The sequence below is a fragment of the Lepidochelys kempii genome, chromosome 7, assembly GCF_965140285.1.
Source record: "Lepidochelys kempii isolate rLepKem1 chromosome 7, rLepKem1.hap1, whole genome shotgun sequence".
Lineage (NCBI taxonomy): Eukaryota > Metazoa > Chordata > Testudines > Cheloniidae > Lepidochelys > Lepidochelys kempii.
The window spans coordinates 17,007,202-17,033,477 of NC_136386.1; the positions used below are offsets into that span (position 1 = coordinate 17,007,202).

The 26,276-nt window shown below is 39.7% G+C and overlaps 1 protein-coding gene across 6 annotated transcripts in view; it reads left to right on the plus strand.

The window, feature by feature from the left end:
- Positions 1 to 26,276, plus strand: part of GRM7 (glutamate metabotropic receptor 7) — a 538,026-nt gene that overhangs the window by 252,514 nt on the left and 259,236 nt on the right. For all 6 annotated transcript variants that reach the window (XM_078853573.1, XM_073351194.2, XM_078853574.1 and 3 more), the window contains exons 3-4: positions 10,284 to 10,425; positions 16,101 to 16,255. In XM_078853573.1, the coding sequence (XP_078709699.1) occupies positions 10,284 to 10,425; positions 16,101 to 16,255 (297 nt within the window). The remainder of the gene's footprint in view (positions 1 to 10,283; positions 10,426 to 16,100; positions 16,256 to 26,276) is intronic.

The following is a 26,276-nucleotide window of genomic DNA, read 5'->3' on the forward strand; positions in this document are numbered from 1 at the left end:
GACCATCCCTGACAAATATTTGTTTCACATGTTCTTAAAAACGTCCTGTGATAGGGATTCCACAACCTCCCTAGGTAACCTGTTCTAGGCTTTAAGATCCTTATTGTTAGAGAGTTTTCTAAAGCTCCCTTGCCACAAACTGTGCATGTTAAAAGTCAACTTGTTTCACTAATTTTTCAGAATGAAACAAGTATATATAATGGAAGGAAAAATTGAGGCAGTTATAAAATACGTACTTGGGGGAAGGGTGGAGAGGAGGGGGAAAGAAACAAACCAAAAAGCCCATGTTCTATGCCACTGGGGAGACAGTGGTTTTGGGGAGCTGTTCTTGACAGTAATTGAGGAAAGTGGTTTCTCCCAATGAGCCATTCTGCTCAAAGTAAAAGCAGGAACTAGAAAACAGATGTCATGGCATCCCATTTACTACAAAAGTAGTCTTTCAGTTTGTCATTTGGCTCTGTGAACTCATTGTACTCTTCATACTTATACCCAGCCTTCTGGTCACCACTTACCATTCTGTTTCATACTTTCCCCTTTTATCCCTGCACTCTAAGCAGTATCTTAAGATTGAAGCCCCTGGGTTTCCAGCCTCACTTTATCAATTAAAACTCCTCTGGCAGAATGTGAGAGCACAGTGGCCATTGTAAGGATCAAAGTGAAACAAAAGAAGGTTCTCTTTGCACAGGGATTAGCTGGTGCTAATGTTTCTTCCTCCTTAACCACTTGTGCTCAGAAAAGTTTTCATTTTAAAAGTAGAATTTGGGAGCAAAATGTGTGTTTCATGCCTGTAAATGTGGGGTCCTTTTGTTGCTATTACTGTTTTCCTGGACCTCCTAAAAGGCCTGGTGCAGTGGATATTTGTAATTTTTAATTACAATAATTATTATTTCTGTCGGATAACACTGGAGTAGACATATTGAAATAAGATGCTGAAGGGAACAGCCATGCTCTACTTGGACTGGACACAGGCAGCCTTGACCTATGGCTTGGCCAGTTCTCCTAAGCTAAGCAGTGTCAGGCCTGGTCAGTCCCCAGATAGACTTTTAAATCCTACAGCTATTCTGCAGTCTGCAGAGCAGACTGTTGGCACATGGAGAGGGTTGCTATAACCTAGGGCAGCCTACAAGGTTACTGTAATTTGTACTGAGGGCTGCGTCAGCCTGCAGCTAGCCCAGAATCTGGGTAAGTACTTAAAGACACCTTTACTACCTCTGAGTTGGGCCTTCTCTGCTGTGCTGTGACATGCAGTACAGAATCATTCCTCTCTATTCTCACCAATGGGATTTCCACACCTTCATGCTCCTGCATTATTCCTCCATGTTTGTTTTTTGCCAGAGTTAGATTGTCAATTTTTTGGAACTTCACTGTCAGTCTCATATACTTCATAGAATCATAGAAGATTAGGGTTGGAAGAGACCTCAGGAGGTCATCTAGTCCAACCCCCTACTCAAAGCAGGCCCAACCCCAACTAAATCATCCCAGCCAGGGCTTTGTCAAGTCAGGCCTTAAAAAAGTCAAGAGATGGAGATTCCACCACCTCCCTAGGTAACCCATTCCAGTGCTTCACCACCCTCCTAGTGAAATAGTTTTTCCTAATATCTAACCTAGACCTCTCACACTGCAACTTGAGATCATTGCTCCATCTTCTGTCATCTGCAACCACTGAGAACGGCCGAGCTCCATCTTCTTTGGAACCCCCCTACAGGTAGTTGAAGGCTGCTATCAAATCCCCCCTCACTCTTCTTTTCTGCAGACTAAATAAGCCCAGTTCCCTCAGCCTCTTCTCATAAGTCATGTGCCCCAGCCTCCTAATAATTTTTCTTGCTCTCTGCTGCACTCTCTCCAATTTGTCCACATCCTTTCTGAAGTGGAGGGCCCAAAACTGGATGCAATACTCCAGATCTGGCTACACCAGTGCTGAATAGAAGGGAATAATCGCTTCCCTCCGTCTGCTGGTAATGCTACTACTAATGCAGCCCAATATGCCATTAGCCTTCTTGGCAACAAGGGCACACTTGACTCATATCCAGCTTCTCATCCATTATAATCCCCAGGTCCTTTTCTGTAGAACTGCTGCCTAGCCAGTTGGTCCCTAGTCTGTTGCAGTGCATGGGATCCTTCCATCCTAAGTGCAGGACTCTGCACTTGTCCATGTTGAACCTCATCAGATTTCTTTTGGCCCAATCCTCCAATTTGTCTAGGTCACTCTGGACCCTATCCCTACCCTCCAGTGTATCTACCTCTCTCCCCAGCTTAGTGTCATCCACGAACTTGCTGAGGGTGCAATCCAACCCATCATCCAGATAATTAACGAAGATCAAACCCTGGGGCACTCTGCTTGATACCAGCTGTCAACTAGACATTGAGCTGTTGATTGCTACCCGTTGAGCCAGACAGTCTAGCCAGCTTTCTATCCACCTTATAATCCATTCATCCAATCCATACTTCTTTAACTTGCTGGCAAGAATACTGTGGGCAACCGTATCAACAGCTTTGCTAAAGTTGAGATATATCACATCCACTGCTTTCCCCATATCCACAGTCAGTTTTCTCATCACAGAAGGCAATCAGGTTGGTCAGGCATGACTTACCCTTGGTGAATCGATTTTGACTGTTCCTGATCACCTTCCAAGTGCTTCCTCAAGGAATCTATTTTGACCTGTTTCATGATTTTTCCAGGGACAGAGGTGAGGCTGCCCGGTCTGTAGGTGCCCAGATTCTCCTTTTTCCCTTTTTAAAAGATGGGCACTATGTTTGCCTTTTTTAAATCATCTGGTACCTCTTCCAGTCGCCTGGAGTTTTCAAAAATAATGGGCAATGGCTCTGCAGTCACATCGGCCAACTCCCTCAGATGCATTAGGTCCAGAACCATGGACTTGTGCATGTCCAGCTTTTCTAAATAGCCCTTAACCTCTCCTTTCGCCACTGAGGGCTGCTCACCTCCTCTCCTTACTGTGCTCCCTCGTGCAGCAGTCTGGGAGTTGACCTTGTCTGTGAAGACAGAGGCAAAAAAAGCATTGAGCACTTCAGCTTTTTCCACATCGTCTGTCACTAGGTTACCTCCCCCATTCAGGAAGGGTCCTACACTTTTCCTGACCATCTTCGTGTTGCTAACATACCTGTAGAAACCCTCCTTGTTACCTTTCACATTCCTTGCTAGCTGAAACTCCAGTTGTGCTTTGGCCTTCCTGATTACACCCCGCATGCTTGAGCAATATTTTTATACTCCTCCCTAGTCATCTGTCCAAGTTTCCACTTCTTGTAAGCTTCCTTTTTGTGTTTAAGCTCACCGAAGATTTCTCTGTTAAGCCAAGCTGGTCGCCTGACATATTTGCTATTCTTTCTGCACATAGGGATGGTTTGTTTCTGCACCCTCAATACGGCTTCTTTAAAATACAGCCAGTTCTCCTGGACTCCTTTTAGCCACCCAGGGGATCCTGGTCATCAGTTCCCTGAGGAAGTCAGTCTACTTTTTCTGAAGTCCAGGGTCCATATTCTGCTGCTCTCCTTTGTTCCTTTTGTCAGGATCCTGAACTCAACCATCTCATGGTCACTGCTGCCCAGGTTGCCACCAAGTTCTACTTCCCCTGCCAATTCTTCTCTGTTTGTGAGCAGCAGTTCAATAGGAGTGCAGTCCCTAGTTGGTTCCTCCCACACTTGCACTAGGAAGTTGTCCCCAACCCTCTCCAAAAACCTCCTGGATTGTCTGTGCGCCGCTGTATTGCTCTCCCTGCAGATGTCAGGGTGATTGAAGTCCCCCATGAGAACCAGGGCCTGTGATCTGGAAACCTGTTAGTTGTCCAAAGAAAGCCTCATTTACCTCATCCTTCTGGTCTGGTGGTCTATAGCAGACACCCACTTGCTCTTTCCTTTTCCAAATGCCTAGGTTTTACATTTATTTTTTACAATAGAAGGACTTGACTTAACTTCTGACAGCACTGTCTGCCTGAGGAAGGAGGTCCTGGAGGTGGCCACCCTAGTGCTTAACCCTATGTGGTCTGTAATGCCCCATGTTGTGTTGTTTTTAAATATATGAAAAGGATGTTCAGAGTCTTGGATGCATGGTTTGGAGTTTAAAAAAAAAATCCAAATAAATAAATACCTATGGGAGCCAAACTTCTTTCCCCTCCCTAAATTATTTCCACCTCATATTTGAATTTTGTTCATTCATTTATTCTTTGGACCATACATTAGAGCTGGAGCATGGATAGAACCTTCTGCATGAAATATTTGGCTGGCCCTTTGCTAAGTACATTAGCACTAAGAGCTTGTTCTTTCTGGCATACTTTAAAGAAAAAAGGAAGGGGAACATTTGCAATGGTTACAAAGTTCAAACATGGTTTCAAATGGGCTAAGCCAGATTTTTTGCCAGTGTGAAGCAAGTTCTTTCAGGTGCACAAATGTCAATAAGTGACCTAGGAAAACTACAAGCAATAAAGCCAGAGAGAGGTTCCGCAAAATGAAGAGGCAGTGTAACAGAGTCATTCCTAAAATGCTCTTTCATTTATCTCTGAGGCTTCCCAGGAATTACATTTGAATCACATAGATGTCAATTTCTTAAATAGCAGCACATAGAAGACTAGCTGCAATTTGAATACACTTTGTTGAATTTTAAAAGACCTTTAAATTCCTTTCCACAGCAACGGTTGTTCCTTTGCATTCACATGACTGGCATTGGCTCTGCTATTGTGTTCATGTGTTAAAATTCTTGTCTCACCCAGATTTGATATTGCCTTACATGTTGCAGTCACCGCTCGAAGAGGTGAAACTATACCATTGTATAGTTGGGCTGATGTTAATGTCTTTGCCTTGCCCCAGTGAAGAATGGCAAAATAAATAGCACACTGACACCTACTGCAGGATGACACAAATTGTGTGCTCTGAAGTAAAGCATGTTACATCGAACCATTTGAAAACAGACCAGATTAAGAAACTTTAGGGAACAAACATATTATGTGATTGGTGTTCATTTGCTCTGCATTTTGTGCACAAAAATGGAGGAGATGTCTTTAAAAAAGACTCAATTCAACCCAGTGATGACCTGCAAAGGATCCATAATCCGGACAGACACCTTGATCAGTCCCATAATCTGTTCATGCTCAGGCCTCCAAGCAGCAGTGAACTGTTGAAATGTCACAGCCCCCAACTTTTCCCATGTGGTTGAGCTTGTTACCAAGACTCCCAAGAACTAATGCTACCTGTGTCAGAATTCCCCAGAGTGGCTAATCAGAGCCTTCCGCATTTTCTACCAGTCAAGACAGAAAAGGTAAGCTTTGTTTTGTTTGCTAAAAAAAGATTTGGAGATCTTGTTAGAGAGTTTCAGTCTAAATGTTGTTGTGGGTTTGCTCTCGCTACTTTCAGGGTCTTGCAGTTTTGGGAAAGGTTATGACTGGAACAATTTAAAACAATTGGGTCTGTTTGCCAGAAAGGCTCAAACCAGTAGGAAAGCAAGTAACTGTAAAACAAAGCAATTTTCAAGTTATTGTTTGGAGGAAACAGTTTGTCTTGTGCTCTCTCCCTTGTTGTGGATCAGTGTTCTATTTTAATTCCTTATAAGATGAACAAAGGCATATCTGGAGAATGTCTCTGTCAGGTCTATTTCTGGTAGTCTATTCATAGACTTTTTGTACCGCAAAACTATTTGGTTGTGCTAGAGAAGGGGTTAAAAAAATGCCAGAAAGAAGACTCTGTTAGAATTCTATGAATAGCAAGGTAGAGAAAAGAGTTTCAAGAAGTGGGTGCCATCATCCTGCAAACACATGAACAGGTCTCCAAAGGATCAGGGTTATGTAAGTGGTGTTTGGCTGTTGGAACAACGATTTGGGAAACTTTAGTAATATACGATGTGTGTCAAATTGCTGTCCTCAACTTGCCTTTTAATGCACCTGTTTTCATGAATGCAACAGCTTGTTTCACTAAGGCATACGGCTATTCTATATATGTGAATCAGATTCTGTATATGTGAATCAGATTTGCTACCCAAAAAGCATGCAAAATGGCCATGCACCAATATTTGAGGACACAATCAAAAACCCATCTTGAACTGTGGTCTTCTTAACCATCTATTTGACTATACCAGGAAAATGTCAGAATTCTTAAAGATCATTTATATTACTAATCTTCCCAACATCTCCTATGGGAAGAAAAAAGAAAAAAATACTTTTATTAATCAAGGAGCTATTCTCCAAGCTCATGCACTTGCAGAAATCTGTTGACACTGATGGGAGATACTCAGTACACATCAAAGGGAGAATGAATTATGCCCTTCAATGTTTCCATAACATTTCCATTTCTACTCCCTCCCCTTTCGTATTTGGATGATATCATTAGTGCTAAAAAGAATCAAAATCTTAATGATGCAGCTGCTTGTTCAAACATCTAAAGGGACCATGTTTATGCTTCCAGAATACTATATCTCCCCTTCTCCAAGCATAATGGAAACTTGACTATCTGGCATCTGCCTTCTGGGATGAACATACTCTACTGAGGATAGCAAGATGGGGGGAACATGGTGTCTGCTTGCAGCATTGCTTGAAAGCCAGCAAGCTTCTCAAATGTACTGCAATTCAAATCTTTTCAGATGCCTTCCATTCGCCATTTATCACTACAAAGGACTTCTGCATTAGGTTGCAACATGTCAATTATTTCCCTCTTAAGTCACTAGACAAAAACAGCAACAAAAATCTCTCTCAGTGAGCAATGGATCTAGAGCATTATTCTTAGTGGAAACCAATCTGTGAGATGACTCCAAGGTTCCTTGGTACTGCTGTGTTTATAGATTGTCAGCTGTGATGGGTGTGCCATGAAGTTACTTATCAGCGGAATGATCCAGGATCAGTTTAACTTAAAGAACTATGAGATTCACTGTAATTGCTGTGGCAGTTTGTAGCTACTCAGAGCATTTGTCAGTTTTTCTTCTTCTTCAGTGAAGGGTAATATAGTACTGCAGTGGTCCTGTGACAAAATCCTTAATTTGCAACTTTTACAATTTTACCACTTAATTCCCGCTGAGGGCTTTACCTCAGGAATACTGTGAATTAATTTGACAGTTTAAATAACTGCATTTCCTCTTGTCTTAGGAGTGCACGTTGAGTACAAGAAAGTGACATTTATGCTATATATGCCACTTGGACAAATTGTAACAGTAAGGCATATTTTTTGTCCATTCCCCATCCAATTAATTAGGAATATATTATTGTTACGGAATTAAAAATGACAAATGGCTATCTGTAATGAGCTCTTCAATATAGATTTAAACTCTTCAAAATGAGTTTATAAGCTCGAATAGAAACATTAGCTAATTACATTTGTCTAGCATTTGTGTGTCTCCTTGCCATTACTTTAAAATAGATTTTGCTGTCTTGCAGTGTGCTGGTCTGTTTGGACTGGGGTGAGACAAAGAAGGGCCAAAAAAGCAAATAATATTGTTGCCAGATTTGTTTGGGAAATGTTTTTGTTTGTTTGTTGGTGGGCTATTTTCTCTGGTGGTAGAGACTTTGATATAAATTTAGGGCATATTCCCCTAAATTTATATTCACAAAATGCAAATCAGTCCTGTTACCCTTGAACAGAGGTAGCAAAAATGACAGCAAAACTTCACACTGGCCATTTGGTTTTCAAAAGTGTCAGCCAAGATACTTCTGTGTGTAGCCCTGTAGCAGCACCCTCAGACATTATCCTGCTTTAAGAACCCTAGGTCTTTCTGGCCCCTGTACTGTCACCTAGGAATTCCTTTAGTCCCAAATCAGAGTCCTTTGTTCTCAGTACTGACCATAGGCCTGGCCTTTGGTTCTAGTTCAAATGGACCCGGACTTAGTTCTCCTTCTACCCAGCTGCTCTACACAAAGAGATTCCTCAGACACATTCAGTGGTAACCAGTGTGTGTGGCAGCTGGATTTTGCCTCTCTTCCATGCAGACAGCAGAAAGTGTGTGACCCACAGAATACATAATATCTATCTGAGGTGTGGCTGCAACATCTGAAGTCCTTGGTATTTAAGATTTTCTATCAAGTACTATTGTAGCAAATATAACCCATTTATTCAATATCAACTAGTAATTTCATTACCAGCTTTGTCATAACAGTGTATCAGCTGGCCTATCTGAAGGATAATGTTTCTATGGATTCAAACAATCTTTAGTGCAGCTGGAGCCTTCAATACAGAAATGCCTTTGTCATTGATTACAGCTCTCAACCTCATCTCCCCGCACCTTCCTCTGTGTCTTTATCTCCACTCTCTCCTCCCATCAACCTGCAGAGCAGGGAAACATTACAATATCTGCATCTTGTCATGCACACCTGAGGACAGCCTGTTGTAAAGCAATCTTCCTTCCCAGCCTAAAGAGTTCTTAAAGTTTCTTGATGATACCGACTTTAAAATATGCTCATTGTCCACATCCACGATTTTCTGTGCACGTCTCTGGTTCCCCCTCTGATGGTAGCTTGAAATTTGCTGATTTATCTCTGTATCTAAGTTATGGAGAGTTATATTGGATTACAGAGCACCTCAGCACTAGCTTCAGATATGTCTAAATAATGGTTCCATCTAGGACACTAAGGCTCCTTAGTGTTGACACTGTGAAATATGCCTACTTCTGTTCACTGCTATGTCAGAGTAGGAGCCTCTTGAAAGAACATTGTAGCTGGAGTGTATATATTTTCAAGTGACAGGTCTGGCACTTTGCAGCAATCTGCTTTCACCTCCCCCACCCCAATGAATTCTCCCAAGTTCCCAAATCTTACTTACAGGAGAAATGGGAAGCTCTTGAGGGAGATACAAAGTGGAAACCATGGCTTGATGGAGTGCCAGAGAGGCCTTAAAGTAACAGTGCCTTAAAGTCACAGCTAATAAGCTTTCTTTAGGCAGAGAGATTTTTCATTCTAAAAGACAGAGGGGGAGAGAGAGAGAGTGAGCTTGGTCATCAAACTAAAGTCACTTAGTGGCAAGTAGATATTAATTGCTTTCTCTGTCCACTTCAATGCAGGGCCCATCTACTGGTATCTTTGTCTGTATTAAATCCACAAATTTATTCACAGATGTGCTTGGCTACATGAGGGTTTTTCTTTCAATATTTAGTCTCTCTGTAGTGGCCCTACCCACAAAAAAAATTCCACGTTGAAGGAGTTATTCTTTTGCAGTGAGAAATATAATCCGAGATTTTGCCCACGGTGGTGTGTGAGTCGTCTTCTCCACTGCTCCTTTGCTCTGGAACAGAGTTTCAATCTTCCTCATCAATTCTCCCTTTATTTTAAACCTTATCTGAAAACATCTCTTTTCTCTTTTGCTTCAAGTACTTAATTACACATCCTCACTGCTGTTTCCTATCATGCATATCTGAGAATTTATTAATTAACACTATGAAGTATTCTGAGGGAGAGAGAGTTTGTATCTAAGATGATAGATATTATAATTAGGTAACAAAAGAAGAAACACATTCATATGAATCCACCCCCCCCCTTCATGTGAAGAACTCCACAGAAGATGTAAAATAGTAAATGAAACTATTTTTCTAAAACAAGATTAATAAATTAAACCTAATTAAATGAATTATGTTTGTTGAGTAGCTTTTGCATCCTGGCTTCTGTTTTGCGACCATTATACTGGCTGCAATTATTGTTCTTTAATTCTGGTTACTAACTGTGGGTTAAATCATGCAAATGTTTACTCTCCCATGAATTTTTATTCAGATGGGGTAACCCCATTCACTTTAAAGGTGGACACCTGCATGAACAAGCATGTGTGAGATTGATCTCTGTGTATTCACAATATTTGGACTTCTGTATTATTCCTGTTTTGATTTAACTTGTCAGAGCGGTTTCTTTTGATTTTCTTTCTATTTATGAAGTTAAAAAAAATTAAAGCTATTACGCCAAATAAAGTTGTTCAGTATTTTGTATGTTTGTGTATGCCATTATCAACCTCCATTGCCTTTCAGTTTACTTTATTTCAGTATTTTTTTATCTTGTCCATTTCCATCATCTCTTTACTGTCTGGTTAGTTTGTTTTTTCTCTTTTGCATGGTTTATTTTTTGTCCATTTGTGACTCTATCCACCCATGCATATTGTATGTATCCTGTCACATAGCATACACTTCCAAAGAGAAAAAAGAACAACAACAAAAAACCAAGACTGGATTACAGGGCTTAACATGAGCTTAACTACTTCCTCAGGATGGTGATCGAATAGTGATTTTTATTTTCTTCTCCAACTTCTGTGTATTTTCCACACTCTTCTCCTTGCTCTTCATTTACAGATTTTTTTTCTTCTTCTTTTTCTCTAAACAGGTGGGCTCTGCATTGCCCAGTCACTGAAAATTCCCCAGGATCGCAAAGAGAAGACCATTGACTTTGATAAAATTATCAAGCAGCTCCTGGACACTCCCAATGCCAGGGCCATCGTTATTTTTGCCAACGATGAGGATATAAAGTAAGTGTGACTGAGAAAATTAATACATTTGTGCTTGCTGGCTTTATGGAGTAGACAAAGTAAATAAGAATGTACAGAGAAATGTAATGAGTGATCTATTTTTAGGAACCTGTGGATCACTTTATAGAGAGATAGCAGAAGAATACATAGTATATTGTTGAAAGTCTCTGGGTAAGGTTAAAAGGGGTAAAAAACAAGGGTGATGTCATGGTAGGGGTCTACTACAGACCACCAAACCAGGAAAAAGAGGTGGATGAGGATTTTTTAAAACAACTAACAAAATCGTCCAAATCACAGGACTTGGTGGTGATGGGGGACTTCAACTACCCAGCTATCTGTTGGGAAAATAACACAGCAGGGCACAGATTATCCAACAAGTTCCTGGAATGTACTGGAGATTTTTTTTTTAATTTCACAAGGTGGAGAAAGCTACTGTTCTAGATTTGATTTTGATAAATAGGGAGGAACTGGTTGAGAATTTGAAAGTGGAAGGCAAATTGGGCGAAAGTGATCATGAAATGGTAGAGTTTATGATTCTAAGGAATGGTTGGAGAGAGAACAGCAAAATAAAGACAATGGATTTCAAGAAGGCAGACTTTAGCAAACTCGGGGAGTTGGTAGGTAAAATCCCATGGGAAGCAAGTCTAAGGGGAAAAACAACTGAAGACAGTTGGCAGTTTTCCAAAGAGACATTATTAAGGGTACAAGAGCAAATTATCCCAGTGCATAGGAAAGATAGGAAGTATGTCAAGAGACCACCCTGGCTTAACCAGGAGATCTTCAATGATCTAAAACTCGAAAGAGAGTCCTACAAAAAGTGGAAACTTGGTCAAATTACAAAGGATGAATATAAACAAATAACACAAGTACGTAGGGACAAAATTATAAAAGCCGAGACACAAACCGAGATCAAACTAGCTAGGGACATAAAAGGAAATCAGAAAACATTCTACAAATACATTAGAAGCAAGAGGAAAACCAAGGACAGAGTAGGCCCGTTACTCAATGAAGGGGGCAAGACAATAACAGAAAATGTGGAAATAGCAGAGGTGCTTAATGACTTCTTTGTTTTGGTTTTCACTGAGAAGGGTGGTGGCAAGTGGGTGTCTAACACAGTGAATGCCAGTGAAAATGAGGTAGCATCAGAGACTAAAAGAGGGAAAGAACAAGTCAAAAATTACTTAGACAAGATAGATATATTCAAATCACCAGGGCCTGATGGAAATGCATCCTACAATACTCAAGGAGCTGACTGAGGAGATATCTGAGCCATTAGCAATTATCTTTGAAAAGTCATGGAAGACTGGAGACATTCCAGAAGACTAGAAAAGGGCAAATATAGTGCCCATCCATAAAAAGGGAAATAAGGACAACCCGAGGAATTACAGACCAGTCAGATTAACTTCTGTACCTGGAAATATAATGGAGCAAATGATTAAGCAATCACTTGCAAACACTTATAAGATAACAAGGTGATAAATAACAGTCATCATGGATTTGTCAAGAACAAATCATGTCAAACCAACCTAACAGCTTTCTTTGACGTGGTAACAACCCTTGTAGATAGCGGGGAAGTGGTAGATGTGGTATATCTTGACTTTAGTAAGGCTTTTGATACTGTCTCGCATGACCGTCTCATAAACAAACTAAGGAAATCAACTTGGATGGTGCTACTATAAGGTGGATGCATAACTGGTTGGAAAATCATTCCCAGGGAGTAGTTATCAGTGGTTCACCGTCATGCTGGAAGGGCATAACCAGTGGGCTCCCACAGGGATCGGTTCTGGGTATGGTTCTGCTCAATATCTTCATCAATGATTTAAATAATGGCATAGATAGTACACTTATAAAGTTTGCAGATGATACCAAGTTGAGAGGGGTTGCAAGTCCTTTAGTGGATAGGATTAAAATTCAAAGTGATCTCGACAAACCGGAGAAATGGTCTGAAGTACATAGGATGAAATTCCATAAGGACAAATGTAAAGTACTCCACTTAGGAAGGAATAATCAGTTGCACACATACAAAATAGGAAATGACTGCCTAGGAAGAAGTACTGTGGAAAGGGGTCATAATGGATCACAAGCTAAATATGAGTCAACAGTGTAACGTTGTTGTAAAAAAAGCGAACATCATTCTGGTATGTATTAGCAGGAGTATTGTAAGCAAGACACAAGAAGTAATTCTTCCGCTCTACTCCGCACTGATTACGCCTCAACTGGAATATTGTGTCCAGTTGTGGGTGCCACATTTCAGGAAAGATGTGGGCAAATTGGAGAAAGTCCAGAGAAGAGCAACAAAAATGATTAAAGGTCTAGCAAAAATGACCTATGAGGGAAGATTGGAAAAAAATGGGTTTGTTTAGTCTAGAGAAGAAAAGACTGAGAGGGGACGTGATAATAGTTTTCAAGTGCATAAAAGGTTGTTACAAGGAGGAGGGAGAAAAATTGTTTTTCTTAACCTCTGAGGATAAGACAAGAAGCAATGGGTTAAATTGCAGCAAGGGTGGTTTAGGTTGGACATTAGGAAAAACTTCCTATCTGTCAGAGTGGTTAAGCACTGGAATAAATTGCCTAGGGAAGTTGTGGAATCTCCATCATTGGGGATTTTTAAGAGCAGGTTGGACGAACACCTGTCAAGGATCATCTACATAATACTTAGTGTTGCCTTGAGTGCAGGGAACTGGACTAGATGACCTCTCAAGGTCCCTTCCAGTTCTATGATTCTATGAGTATATATTTTGCTATACCCTAGATGGGAAAATGATTTCTTGGTAGGCATTTTTACTCTTATGATAAGAAATTAATTTAATAATGAAAGGACATAAGATGTGCATAACTATTACAATTTCAAATTCAGCCTAAAATAAATAGTATTCTCTGGCATTTTTTTCCTATATCGTATCGCACCCCAGGTGATCCCAAAGCTCTTTATAATCTGAGGGCTTTGTTATGTAGTTCCTTTGAATACAAAACTCCCATTGGATCTAAATGCAAGTTATCCTCACTTAAGGGATACAGGATTATGTTATCCAGTGTTGACGTTCAGCCAACTCTGCTATAGGAAAGTGGTAGCAAGCCATGCAACAAACACACAGAATTCTGCACAACAGGGATGGGGGAAAGGAATTTTGACCAAGGTCACAAAACTGAATCTTTAGTATTATAAATAACATCAAGGGATCATTAATATTTTTACATAGCAGACAGGATGTTGGCTCTTAAAGATTCATCTGAAAGACCCCACCCTCTTCAATAAACTTGACAAAAGTCAGCATATCTACATGGTAAGGATGAAGAGCTGAATTTAACCAACCTGTGTCTTACAGTGACTAGTTAATGCACAAATAATTTCCATTCATCTCTTAAACCTTAATATACTACTATTCTAAGCAAGATCATTTATAATATCACTACTCTTTCACCTGGGCAGATGTGGACTTTTGCTCAAAGGACTCTGTCTAGTATAAATAGTAGGGAAAAGCCACTGATTCTTACAATAGTATCTGGAATGTCTTGACCTGGAGGCAAGAGCCACCCATACTTTGCAAAGCGCTGATTCCTTCACCAGGGCTTAGAAGCAAATGCTATACCAGAACCATGCTGAGCTGCCACCATTTTGCTCTGACCCTTCACAACTCTTTTGATTCCACTGGCCTGTATGAGACTGTGGTACAAAACTTTGGCAATGCAGTTGTGTCACATTAATATAAGAGCCTCCTCTCAGGCAGTTGCTTCCCCACCAGCTTGGAGCATAGGGAGCACCACTGAATCTGGAGCTTCTGCCGCTGCCGGAGCTGGAGGCTCCATCGCTGCCAGGGTCCCTTCCCTACTGGGCAGCCAGAGGAAAACGTCCAAGGAGCTGTTGCTGCTGTAGCAGGAGTACAGCCCAGTGCAGGACCCCAGACACCAGTGAGGTACCCTAGCACTCACCTGTGAGAGACTACTGACTGGGATCCTACAATGTTCCAATGCAGGACACCAGAGCCCAGTGTAGAAAGACCAGAGCTCTGGAAAGACCCTGGTGAGACACCCTGGTGCAGGACTCCAGAACATTCCATTGCAGGACCCCAGGATGCAGTGTAGGACATCTATCAGATCTCAGTGAAAGGACTCCAGTGAGAGCCCCCAGACCCTATGTAGGTCCCCACTGAAACACCCCAGTGAGAAAATCCAGACCCTAGTTCATACCAGTGCAGGGCTACAACAGAGATCCTAGATCTTTGGGCATACCAGTGCAGTACCCTAGTGTGGGGCCCCAAAGACGGACCTGAAGTCCCTATAAGTGATCCCAGTACACCATCATTGGTACCTGTGAAATTTGGTGTTGCTCTTCTCTGATATCTAATTGTGCCTCAGTAGCTTCTATCCATCACCCTAGAGATGAGCGTGTTGGTTTTGAATGGACAGAGACCAGTGCTTAATTTGTGCCAGGGCTGAGCCCCGGCACCTCTGAGCTTGCCCCGTCAATTATGAAAGTAAAAAAAAAAAAACCCATAAAAAACCAGCTTAAGCTCTGGCATCTCTTTCATTACAAATTAAGCACTAGTGGAGACTGAGTTGCAGTAGAGTGCAGAAAGTACCATCACTTTGTTTTCCCCAAAATCTGACCCCGTCCTACGATATATAGATATTTCTTCATTTCAGTAACTTCACTTTTATACGTTTGTGTAAACAAAACTGATGTAATTATGGCAAAATATTAAAATATATCCAGATATTGTTTTGTTTTAATTCAATATAAGCTGGCTATGGGAAGGATTTGTGAATCAGAACTCCTCTGTTCTGCTCCTCACTCTGTGATTGACTCACTTTGCAACTATGGGCAAATTACTAATCACTTGAACATTCTGTGTGCAGGCAGACAGCTACATATGTGCGGAGCCTCATTGGCTGCAGTGGGGGGCTTTGTGTGGGGCCAGCACTCCACCAGTGTGCAAGGCATTCCAGGCTCAGAGCTTTAAAGTTCTGTGACTCAAGGATAGTGATAACACTAACCTATCTCACTGGGAGATTGTGAGACTTCATGATTAAATGGTTGTAAAACATTTGAGTTTCTTGCATGGAAGTTGCTATATACACTGCACTGATGGGTGCCCTATAAATGCTAATATTAATAAACAATATATTTGCTGTTACTAATTGCAGCTGTTAATGATAAAATGACTTGGACGTTCAATAGCACCTGCACTGATCAGATTTCATTTGCTTTTCAGGATATTTTAATAATTTAATTTAAAAGCAATTAAATCCCCTATCTACCCTTCACCAGAAATACATCTGCTTATTCCAGAGTCATTTGTGATGTATCTTCTAAATTACCAGAGGGTTGTGAGGGTTCTGTCAGTTGATAGTGGTGTAACTATTGCAACTGTTACTAAGATTTCACAAAATAGTTGAGATGAAATCCTGTCTCCATGAAACTCAGTGGCAAAACTCAAGCTGACTTAAATGGGGCCAGGAGTTCATCCTTAGAATAAAAGAATAAAGAGGAAGATAGACTGTTCTGAAAACTTTGTGATCATGTGGATTGTTAAATTTCTGAGCTAAAAGTTAGTTACAGATATGTTATTTCTGCTCATTCGGCAATCTTGCTCTCCTTGTTGTTTTTCCTGGGTGACTAAATACTGTTCCATTCATCTTGCATTCATGTATGAATTATATGTGTCTTTCTACAGGCAGATCCTTGCAGCTGCAAAAAGGGCTGATCAAGTCGGTCATTTTCTGTGGGTGGGATCAGACACTTGGGGCTCCAAAATAAATCCACTAATTCAGCAAGAAGACATTGCTGAGGGAGCAATCACCATTCTGCCTAAGAGAGCAACCATAGAGGGTAAGAATTCTATTCTGATAGTCTTTCTGTCACAGTTTCTTATCTGTTTCCTCATTTAATTGAACGTTGTTGATATCTAACTGAAACACCGGTGGACCAATACACTGACCATGTACAAAAATGTACATATGGTATGATTCAGAGACTTGACATCAGTTCAATATAAAATAAGCTAAATCTAAATACCCTGAGGTTCTCCTAAAATTGGACATCTCCTATCTATCTGCCCAGCTGTCATGCTATGCTATGCTATTCTATACTATTTGTGATGATACATTTTCTGCAAGGATAAAATTATTTGTAAGTTTTTACACATCAGTTATGTAGTGGGATAATATATGATAAACACCATTTGGGTGTGTGTGCGCGTACACGCACAAACTCTTTATTATCTGTAATGCACACATGCACTTTTGTATAAAAAGTATAAATACTATAAAGTAGATATATAACAAACACAAACACACACAGGTTTCCAGATAATGCTTTTTTCCTTTTTCAACTTTTGTTTCTTTTTTCTTTTTTCTATGACTTTACTTTCTAATACTTCTTCTCTTAGCTATGCCCCTTGTGTCTGTACAGATGTTTAGAAACCTAATTGGCATCCTTCTGGGCTAACAAAACTTGCTGATTAGAATTTATGTTCTCATTTAATTTGAAAAAAAAAGTTCTTTATAAAGGAGACACTATGTAAAGAAAAAGAAACTCCTCTGTTGGTACGTTGTTTTGTAGTTCTTGTCTGTCAGGCCAGGTCTCCGGTGAATCCGCCAAACATGTTTCACGCATTAAAATGAGCTCCACCATCTTCACTGAAAGGAAGATCAAATATTTACATTCCTTTTTACTCTGTCTACACTACTGCCTCACTAATTATTCGTCTCAGAACTATAATGCACTACAGCATTTTATTTTATTTTTAAACCCAGGTGACTTTTTTTCCCATCTCAGTTTCCTATAAATATCTAAAGAACATACTGGGATATTGTTTGTGGAAAAACAAGCAATTGCTGTCACAATCATACTGTCTATATTGCACCCCTGGGCATTTCTAACAAAGATGCTTGTTAGCAGTAACTTGTATGAAAGTCTTCTACAGTATTTCCCAACAATATCTTTACTGTGTATTAAACATGTTCTATACATTATACATCATGGAAAACGTTGAGTATTCAGTTGCAAACAATACTTTAGGTTGACACAGGGACATGGTCAAGGTGTATACTTTATCAGTTAAACTCTTGCAGCCACATTTCAAATGTAAGCACAGGGGATGCATCTTCAAAAATGTGTCCACTGAGCAAGCTAATTCCTACTTCTCAATGTGGAATTCAGTATTTAACCATAAAGTCAGTTAAGTTAACTTTGATCTGCAGTTACCCATTTTGCATGTTCACTTGGAATTGTGATCTTTAAAGTCATATTTCAAATATAGTCAATACGGTATACATGTACATTTTCTCCAAGAGCTTGATAATAGTGGGAAGGCATGGTAAGATGGCCTAGCTTTTCAAAGCTAATAGTGTTAATGCTAGTTATGGATGAATATCAGTATGACTGGGGAGGCACCTTCATACTAGGATAAGCATCTGGAGCTTTGGAGTTGAGTCAAACTTTTCTGAACTTCTCCTGTTTGGAAATTGGCCTGAGTGTCTCATTAGGAAGAAAAAAAAATATTCTCACAAGATTTCCCGTACATCTTGGTGATGCATGAAAAATACTGTAAGAATAGAATTTCCCTGCCCAAATTGTAATGATATTTTTGCTTCAAATCTGAAAGCAAAAAAAAAAAAAAAAATTGTGGAGCTGGATGAATATATGGGGGGAAAGGGGGGAGCAGCAAATGGTTCCTGAACTTTCTTTAAACATGAAAAGGTTCTTGCCTTATTCAAACCATTTCAAACATCCATAATCACCATCTGTATTTGCCATCTGCGTAGTCCTACTGAGAGGGTGATGGGTAAGAAGGAGGATATTTTTCTTCGTGTTGCGTACCTTCTTTCTGAGCAATTTTCAAAATGTTCATAGTGACTAATCGTGGTATAAAATGTTTTCCCATAGGAAAGAATGTCTTGTTTCAGACCAATTATACCATCTTATTTGATCTGTGATGATAACGTCTCCGAGCATTCTGTTAATTATAGAATGTCAATTATGGTTATGTACTATTATTTTTTGCTTGGTGAAATGGTTACCTTTCATGTATGTGTGTGTATCTTACCATGAAAGCTTTCCAGGTTTATAAATTGGACTGCCATGTTTTCTTTCTTATCGTTTGGTTATGAAGCTAAGTGAAATGAGAACGGACATTTTAATGTCATTTTTTTTTAATCATCTAGCAGGAAGCATCTGCTCCCAAAAGTTTACCAGCACATTTCTTCTGACAAAAATAAATAAATAAAACAAGCAGCTATTTTTTTTCTATTTAAATTGATAGACAGGAAACTAAATCGATAAAATGTAAGTGAATTTGCCCCTGAAGGATCTTATGTTCAGCAGGATCATAGCTTAGTATAGTCTACTTTTAATACAGTGCTGTATAAAAATGTTGCACTCCGTGCCTTGGGCTCTGAGGCACTGATTCCATAAAGCACCTAAACATCTGCTTAAGACCCACTGAAGTCAATGAGACTTAAGCACATGCTTATAAGTACTCTTCTCAATAGGGATGTAGTGTTTTGATTAATGAAGGTCTTAAAGTCTGGATTGCAGTAGATGCAGTTTTACGGCACAGTTGGCAGGGTATGGAGAGTCCGTGAGGTGGCAGATGACGGACAGCCGTAATGGGGTGCTGAGATATCTCCTGTGCCTCATAGAGGTTGAAGTCAAATGCAAGGGCCATGGCAGTGGACCGCTATATCAGTGAAGTTATGGTTCTTCCAGCACTTTTCTGCAGGGGAGGATACCATACCTTGGCCTGGGCAGCACCCTTGCCAAAGGCTCTTTAACTTTGGCTTTGCTCAGGCATAGCAGATTTCCCCATCCATTACTATCACATGAAATTCCATGTTCCAGTTTTTAGAGATTCAAACGCTATAGATTTAATGCCATAAAATGCTTCCCCTTGTATATGCTAAGAAGTGCTTGTGTAGATCAAAAAGACTGTAGTTCTGGTTTGGGCAACTGATGAGCTGCTTCATTTCATATAATCAAAAGCTGAATTACTTGGAAATGTATATATTACTGTACATTTCCCTTATTCATATTTTGAAAAGTGTTGGCTTAAATTTTCTTAAATTAAACATATTTTGATGTCTTAGCTTTTGGATGCCTAACTTGAGACACTCAAATGGATCTGATTTTGAGACGGCAAATATTCCTGCCTTTTTCAAAATCAGTTCCCTCTAAATATGTATGTACCTACATACATATCTTCTACAAATATGTACATATATGCAGATATGTGCACAAGTGTTCAAATTTATATTTACTTTGTGGAGTAAAGGTGCTTCAGAATTTCCCATCTAAATCACTTTCATTTGGCTACATAAATATTACACCCTGATCCACCAATGCATTCTAAGGCAATGCATTTAAAATCATCTTATTGAGCCACATTAACATTCCCTCTTTTTCTGTAGATGCTTGGGTGATGTGATGCTCCTGTGGTTCCAACACCTATCCTCTTTTGGCTGTTGGTGCAGGTGCCATATCAAGGGAAAAAATGGAATGGTGGGTTTACTGGTAGTGTCCTTTGTGACTTTTAGCTGTCAATATAAAGTAGAAAGCATCCAGATTGATTTAAACCAGAGGTCCAGTTCAGTGCAGATTGACCTCCAAGATCAGGACAGAACAAAAGTGATACAAAATCAACTTTGCCACCCCCTCTCTAAGGCTGCACTGGACACAGTATGAATATACTCAAGGATCTAGCCCCACTGTGTGTGTTAAGAATACACAAGAGTAGAATAATGTTGGTTTTTTTAAGTTACTGTTTATGGCCAACTTTTTCCATTAATCCCTACTCTGAAGCTTTGAAGGCTGCCTACATAGTATTCAGTGATGTTCACATTTTGTGCCCGGCTAATGGTGTGAAAAGGACCTTACATTTCATATTTTTCTTCCTGGGTAACTACTTTAACTCCCCAGAGCACTCCATATCATTCCTCCTCAAATTCTTCTTATCACTATGGTGAGTTATATTTGTGCCACATTAGAGAAAGTTTTCCCACAGACTTAAATGGAAACTTGAATCTCAGCAGCTTTTTTTTCCCTTGGGGGTGTTTTTGTTGTTAATGTGAGAATAACATTTTTGCTTCTTAAAGATGTCATGCAGCCAGCCTTTTGTACTCACACTTAAGAAATATTAGGCTAGTGAGCGAATGTTAAATCTCACTGAAATTGACTGTGGCTGCATACTAAAATATATGCTTCTGGAATTTTCAACATTTTATAGAGTAAGGGCTACTGTTAAAATATCAACCCACATAGTCCATACAGTAAAATGATACATCATTTTTCTGAAAAATATTTTCAAATGAACTTTTCTCTCCCCAAAATCGTAGCTTCTCAATTCAAACTATAGAATGAAAACAATCCTCCTAGACGTTTGCTTAAATACATCTTGCTCTGAATGCCCTAAACTTTGAGATTCCGAGTGTTCTCCACACTCTATGGCTTCAGCAGGAATTGAGGGCTTTTAGCATCTTGCAGGAACAGGGGCCAGGTAAGGAATTATTTCTTCAGGTGCTTGACATCACCCATGGGACAAAATTTTCTTGGTTACTATCCCACTGGTTGACTTAGGGAACCATTGCATGAACTGAGTTTAGTCAGCTTAAGTCCGCCTTAATATGCCCTAGTCAAGTTTGATGTAAATGAAAGGATAAAGTCACATCTGATTTATATTATCACAGGGACAAAGAGGGAGTACACACTTAAATAGTAATCACTTTATAAAAAGCTGAATATGAAAAGTTTTAATCAGAGCTACTAGGTGTTGGTAACCAATCACTCATATCCAACTTGGACCAGTAATCAGAACTTGGGGCAGAACTTGATTTTCTTCACTTAAGTGTTTTCCAAACCTTATTTAGGAAAAAATAATGTATTTATTTTGGAACACCCACCACAGGTGAATGTGATATCCCAGTTATCAATGTACTGAACTCTTAGATAAAAAGGAACTTTGTCCTCATTGTCACAGGAGACAAGAAAAAACAGAGCCACAATTCTGTGATACAGCATGTATATTTTCAGGAATGCATGCAATACATTAGGCCTTGATATTGCAGGCACAATACTTGTGTGTAAGAGTTTATTGTCTCAGGGCTTAATTTTGTATAATATTTTACACAGATGATATTCCCCCAAATACTTGCCAGAGTGATGTAATACAATTGCAGAGTGCGTATTAGTGACCGAAGGTAAGAGAAATGAAGATGTTTAGGCAAGAGAGAGAGAGGTGTTTTCTAAATAAATTTAGGCATGGTATGAGATCTATCCTCATCATTATTATTATTTTTTCAATTTATAATAATCAGCCCAGCTGCTGCTCTGGTTACCTTTGAGATTAATTAAAATAACAATGAAATAAACAAAACAGCAGCAAAACTCCACCCCCAACCAAATTGGCAGGATTTCTCCACAGCAACTCTATCCTGTGTAAACAGCCACTCCCATCCTGCTCCAGTGTCTTCAGATGCCTGGCAAAAAGATAGGTCTTTTTGATCAAAGAAACTAGTTCCATGGCAAGATGCTGTGGAAGAGCAGAGAGAAGCCAGTGCTGATCTAGAAAAGGGAATGAAGAAGGAATAAAAAAGAGGGAATGTTTGTAAAGTAGGAGAAGGGGAGGTGGGGGGAATTAGAAATGAAAATGTGATCACAATCATAGGGGAAATAAGAGATATTCAGGCCAATGTATAAAATCTGTACAAATAGCATAAGGATTTTGGTAGCTCTGTGAAAATGGGTGAATGGTAGTAAAACAAGGATTTTGTTTTTACAGCACAGTTGGGCATTGTGCCCTCAACCTTACAAATGGTTGGTTATCCATGGGTATCTTCTCTCTTAGCACGCTAGTCAGGAGAACATTGTTCATCTGCAACATTTTTATTTGCATTTCCCGAAGCAGCAGGACTAGGAAAAAGCAAACAAAATACTGTATGGGAACACCACACTGGATTCCTGTAGGTCCTACCATTACTGTACTATTCTTGAGATGAAGTCCAAGTACCACTACTTCAGGACTAACAACTCCACTGCTATTCCTCTATAAATGTAAATGAACTTCTTCTATGGTATCCTTTTTAATCACACACTGACCTTTAAGAATGCCACTTTACTTCTTCATTTTGCACTAGATTTAATAAACTTTAAAGCATTTCTGTCATCTTGTTATCACTATGATACCAAAATCTAATTATACTTTTTAACTGCCTGGGGTAGCTATCTTCATGCTGCCATATACCTATATGGGAGCTAACAGGATGTCCCTCTGATTAAAGAGGATAACACTGCTGGTCCTGATATCCATTTAAGTTCTTCCTGTCAGACGATAATTTTTAAGCAAGGGCTTCCTAAATTTTGTTGCTAGAGGAAAAGCTTGTGCCAGTGATAAAGTATCCATTGCACAAGGGAAGGAACTAAAAGTGGATTTCACCACATGCTGGACTAGATTTACAATGATTTATTAAATTAAGTATGGCACATCCTAAGAGATAAAAGGCTGCTGCATCCATACTGGCCTATCTCAGCCCCAATAAAGCACTATGAAGATGGGCTTGGGTGTATGGAGTACCAGAAGATGACCATCTTTCTACTTCTCATTCCTCACCTTCCATAAGGCTCACTTCTTCTGTCACATCTACAAGAAGGGAGTCAGTCAATATGTGTTTGTACGTAGCCATATGCCGAAATGAGTAGCCACATGCTCCTTTGTCCTCACCTCATTCCCTCTCTATGGTTTGTTGGTCTCACTGATTGTCATTTCTGAAATGTAGATTGTGAATTCTCCATGGCAAGCCATGGGTCTTTCTTTATTCTACAAAGGACCCAACAAACTCCCCTGGGCACTGTGAAATTAATAGTGATCAGTGACAAGATGAGGAAGGACTGACTTCTCGATTTTAAGTGGGTCTCTGTGGAGTTCAGGAAAGGAGGGAGGACAGGAGATAATAGCTCACCTTAAGTGATCACTCTCATTATAGTATGTATGGTAACACCCATTGTTTCATGTTCTCTGTGTATATAAATCTCCCCACTGTATTTTCCACTGAATGCATCCGATGAAGTGAGTTGTAGCTCACGAAAGCTTATGCGCAAATAAATTTGTTAGTCTCTAAGGTGCCACAAGTCCTCCTTTACTTTTTGTTTATGGGGAGCAATCCATGTGGGAGATTATACAGCTCAGTGTTGTATTACCATCCTCTCATCCTATCAGCAATGGCAGTGTGGCTAGCTGCAGTGGGGGACCTGCAGAGCAACAACCATCCCTTCAAGACAGCCCCTCTGTCTTCCCTTCAACGTGTCCTTCTACTATGGATCCCTAGAATCCATTGAATGGGCTTTGGGCAGAGTTCCAAAATGCACAGTCCCTAGATGGGATGGTTTCCTTGATTGTCCTCTCCAACTTTCTTGCTCAAGTTTTTGCAGTTGAAAGGGTATTTTTTCTCTGAGGTAAGATGTTTAGGATTTGGCCCACAGATGGAGATTTGTGATTTATTGTACCTTGTATGGGAAACTGATCTGGTAGCAATGACCCATATTTTCCAAAGTGGTTTATGCATGCTTCAAGTTTGAGATGCCCAACCTGAGTCACCTTTAGTGGATCTAACACACGGAAAGTGTTGAGCTCCCACCCACTGAGAATCAGCATCCTTCTGGTAGCCTCAAGGTGGGCATGCAAAAAATGAGCACCCAAAAAATCTTGGCTGGTGTTTTTAGAGTACTGAGGGCTGCAAGTAAATTGATTAGCATTTTTAAATCAAATGAACTTTCCTCCAACTCCTGCAAGATTTTTTAAAAATTTTTATGTATTTAATTTTGTGCAACTAAGAGAGACTCCCTTGTCAGATACTTCTCTTATACCATCTCAAGCGAAGGTAGTTTAAGTGATTTCTGACTCTCTTTTTGCCTTTGAATCAGAAGAAAGATAAATGTTAATAGAATTATTCATCTGCTGACTTTCTTTTGGTCTCTTTTTTCCCCCTTTCTGATTTACTTCCTATTTACTGTCATAAAATGTCTTATGGAGCTGTTACAGCTCATTTCTTCTTGGGTTTTTTTTATCAGCCGGGCTACTGACTTTGGACTCCAAGATGTCTTGTTCTTGTTCTTTTTTTTAAAAAAAAAATTCTCCTTCTCATTGTCCTTACTTCTCTGTGATCGTTTTTTAACGGACACTCAGTCATAGTGAAATAAGTGGGGGAGAGGGGCTGAGGACAGATAGAAGAGAAAGCTAGACTGATAAATAATGTAATACTGATTATTTTAAGTGTGTGGAAAAATACTTTGGGCAGTAATGAAAAAATATAATTTATTGTCTGAGCTCAAAGCCTAATGTAAGTAAACAATGGGATTCAAATGCATTTAAGATTAATTATTCAGTTCAAGCCAGCTAGCAGCGTGGATGTGACTAATTTTTGTGGTCCTGTGAAGTTCTCAGATAAGAGGCTACAGATGACACAAACCCAGCAGAATTAGACACATATTTATTAAACGCCGAGAGCCATCTCCTCGGGTGGTATAAATTTAGTACAGATGTATTGTGGGGCTATGCCGGTTTACACCAGCTGAGAAGCTGGCCCTGTATTTTCTAGTTGTCCCTTTATCTGCCATTTGTTTGTCTTCCAAACAGGTGGTGGATTGAGGCCTCAAGATTTTATTTAGCTTTTTTTAATTTCCAATTATTTTTGTTTTCTGCTTTCTTTTTAGGCAATGAAAGGATAGCAACTTAAACAAAGTTACGAGTGAAGGCATACTCAGTGTCCATTGCTCTAGACCATTCCAAACATTCATTTCTTAAAAACCCATTAATGTCGTAATTCTAGTGTCTCTTCTCTATAAACTGTACACATGTGCAAACACGCATCTCCTCTCTTTGTGTCTGCTTCCCGGCTTGTTCCACAGTAAAGAGGAAACACATCCTGGATATGAGATAATTACTGTAATTAAAAATGTTAGCTTCTGTTGAACAGCGGCAAAGAGATTTTTTGTGAATAAACAGTTTAATCAGCTTTAGAAGATGAAGGTTCACTAATCAGTGGGCCTTCTAAGACCAAATCCTGAAGTTCTGTCCTTATTTCTACCTAGTCATTATACGCTGGCAAGTCTGCTGTTGATCTCTCTGAGGCAAGGACTTCAGGATAGTCTTTAGCTGGTTAACGGGGGAAACAGTTTCTTTCAAATTAGGGATCTGTCTGGTTTCTCTTTGGAAATACTGCTTTAGAATAACACAGATGACTCTCTCACAGATGTCAGTCAGTGTTGCACTAGTTCTGCAGTCCTCAAATATTTTATCTGCATACCCAACTCCTATCAAAGCTAAAGAGTTCAAATTCCACCTTCCCACGTGGAAGAAAAAATATTCAGCTCGATAGCTATATCCACTAGTAATGAAATACTGGAATGCTCTCTTAGTTACATCTATTACTGCCTGTACACAAACATGTTTCAGTGAAATGAATGGGTTTGTTTCTGTGCACAGCTTATCCATCTGTAAAAGGAGGTTTTTGGAAAGCAAGGGAGAATGAGGGAGGAGATGAGTACGAACAACACCAAAGTGATTCAGTCCCACCCCCCAAAAAATCATGAGGCTGGCTTACAAATCATGAAGGGTTTTTGTAAAATAATATATTTTGCATTATTTTTTCTTTGTTTTCTGGTTTTGAGCCTTTAGGCTGCACTCCCTTCAGGTTTTCAATCTTTTCTTTGCAACCAGGAGGGCTAGAAGCTTATTTTAAAAGTAAATAAAAGCTGTGATTACCTTGTGGCCTCTTGATTCCACCAGCTGGGGTGGTGAGCAATACACCAAATATCTTAAGACTGACAATAAAATCCTGAGAGTTTGCAACACGGGAAAAGG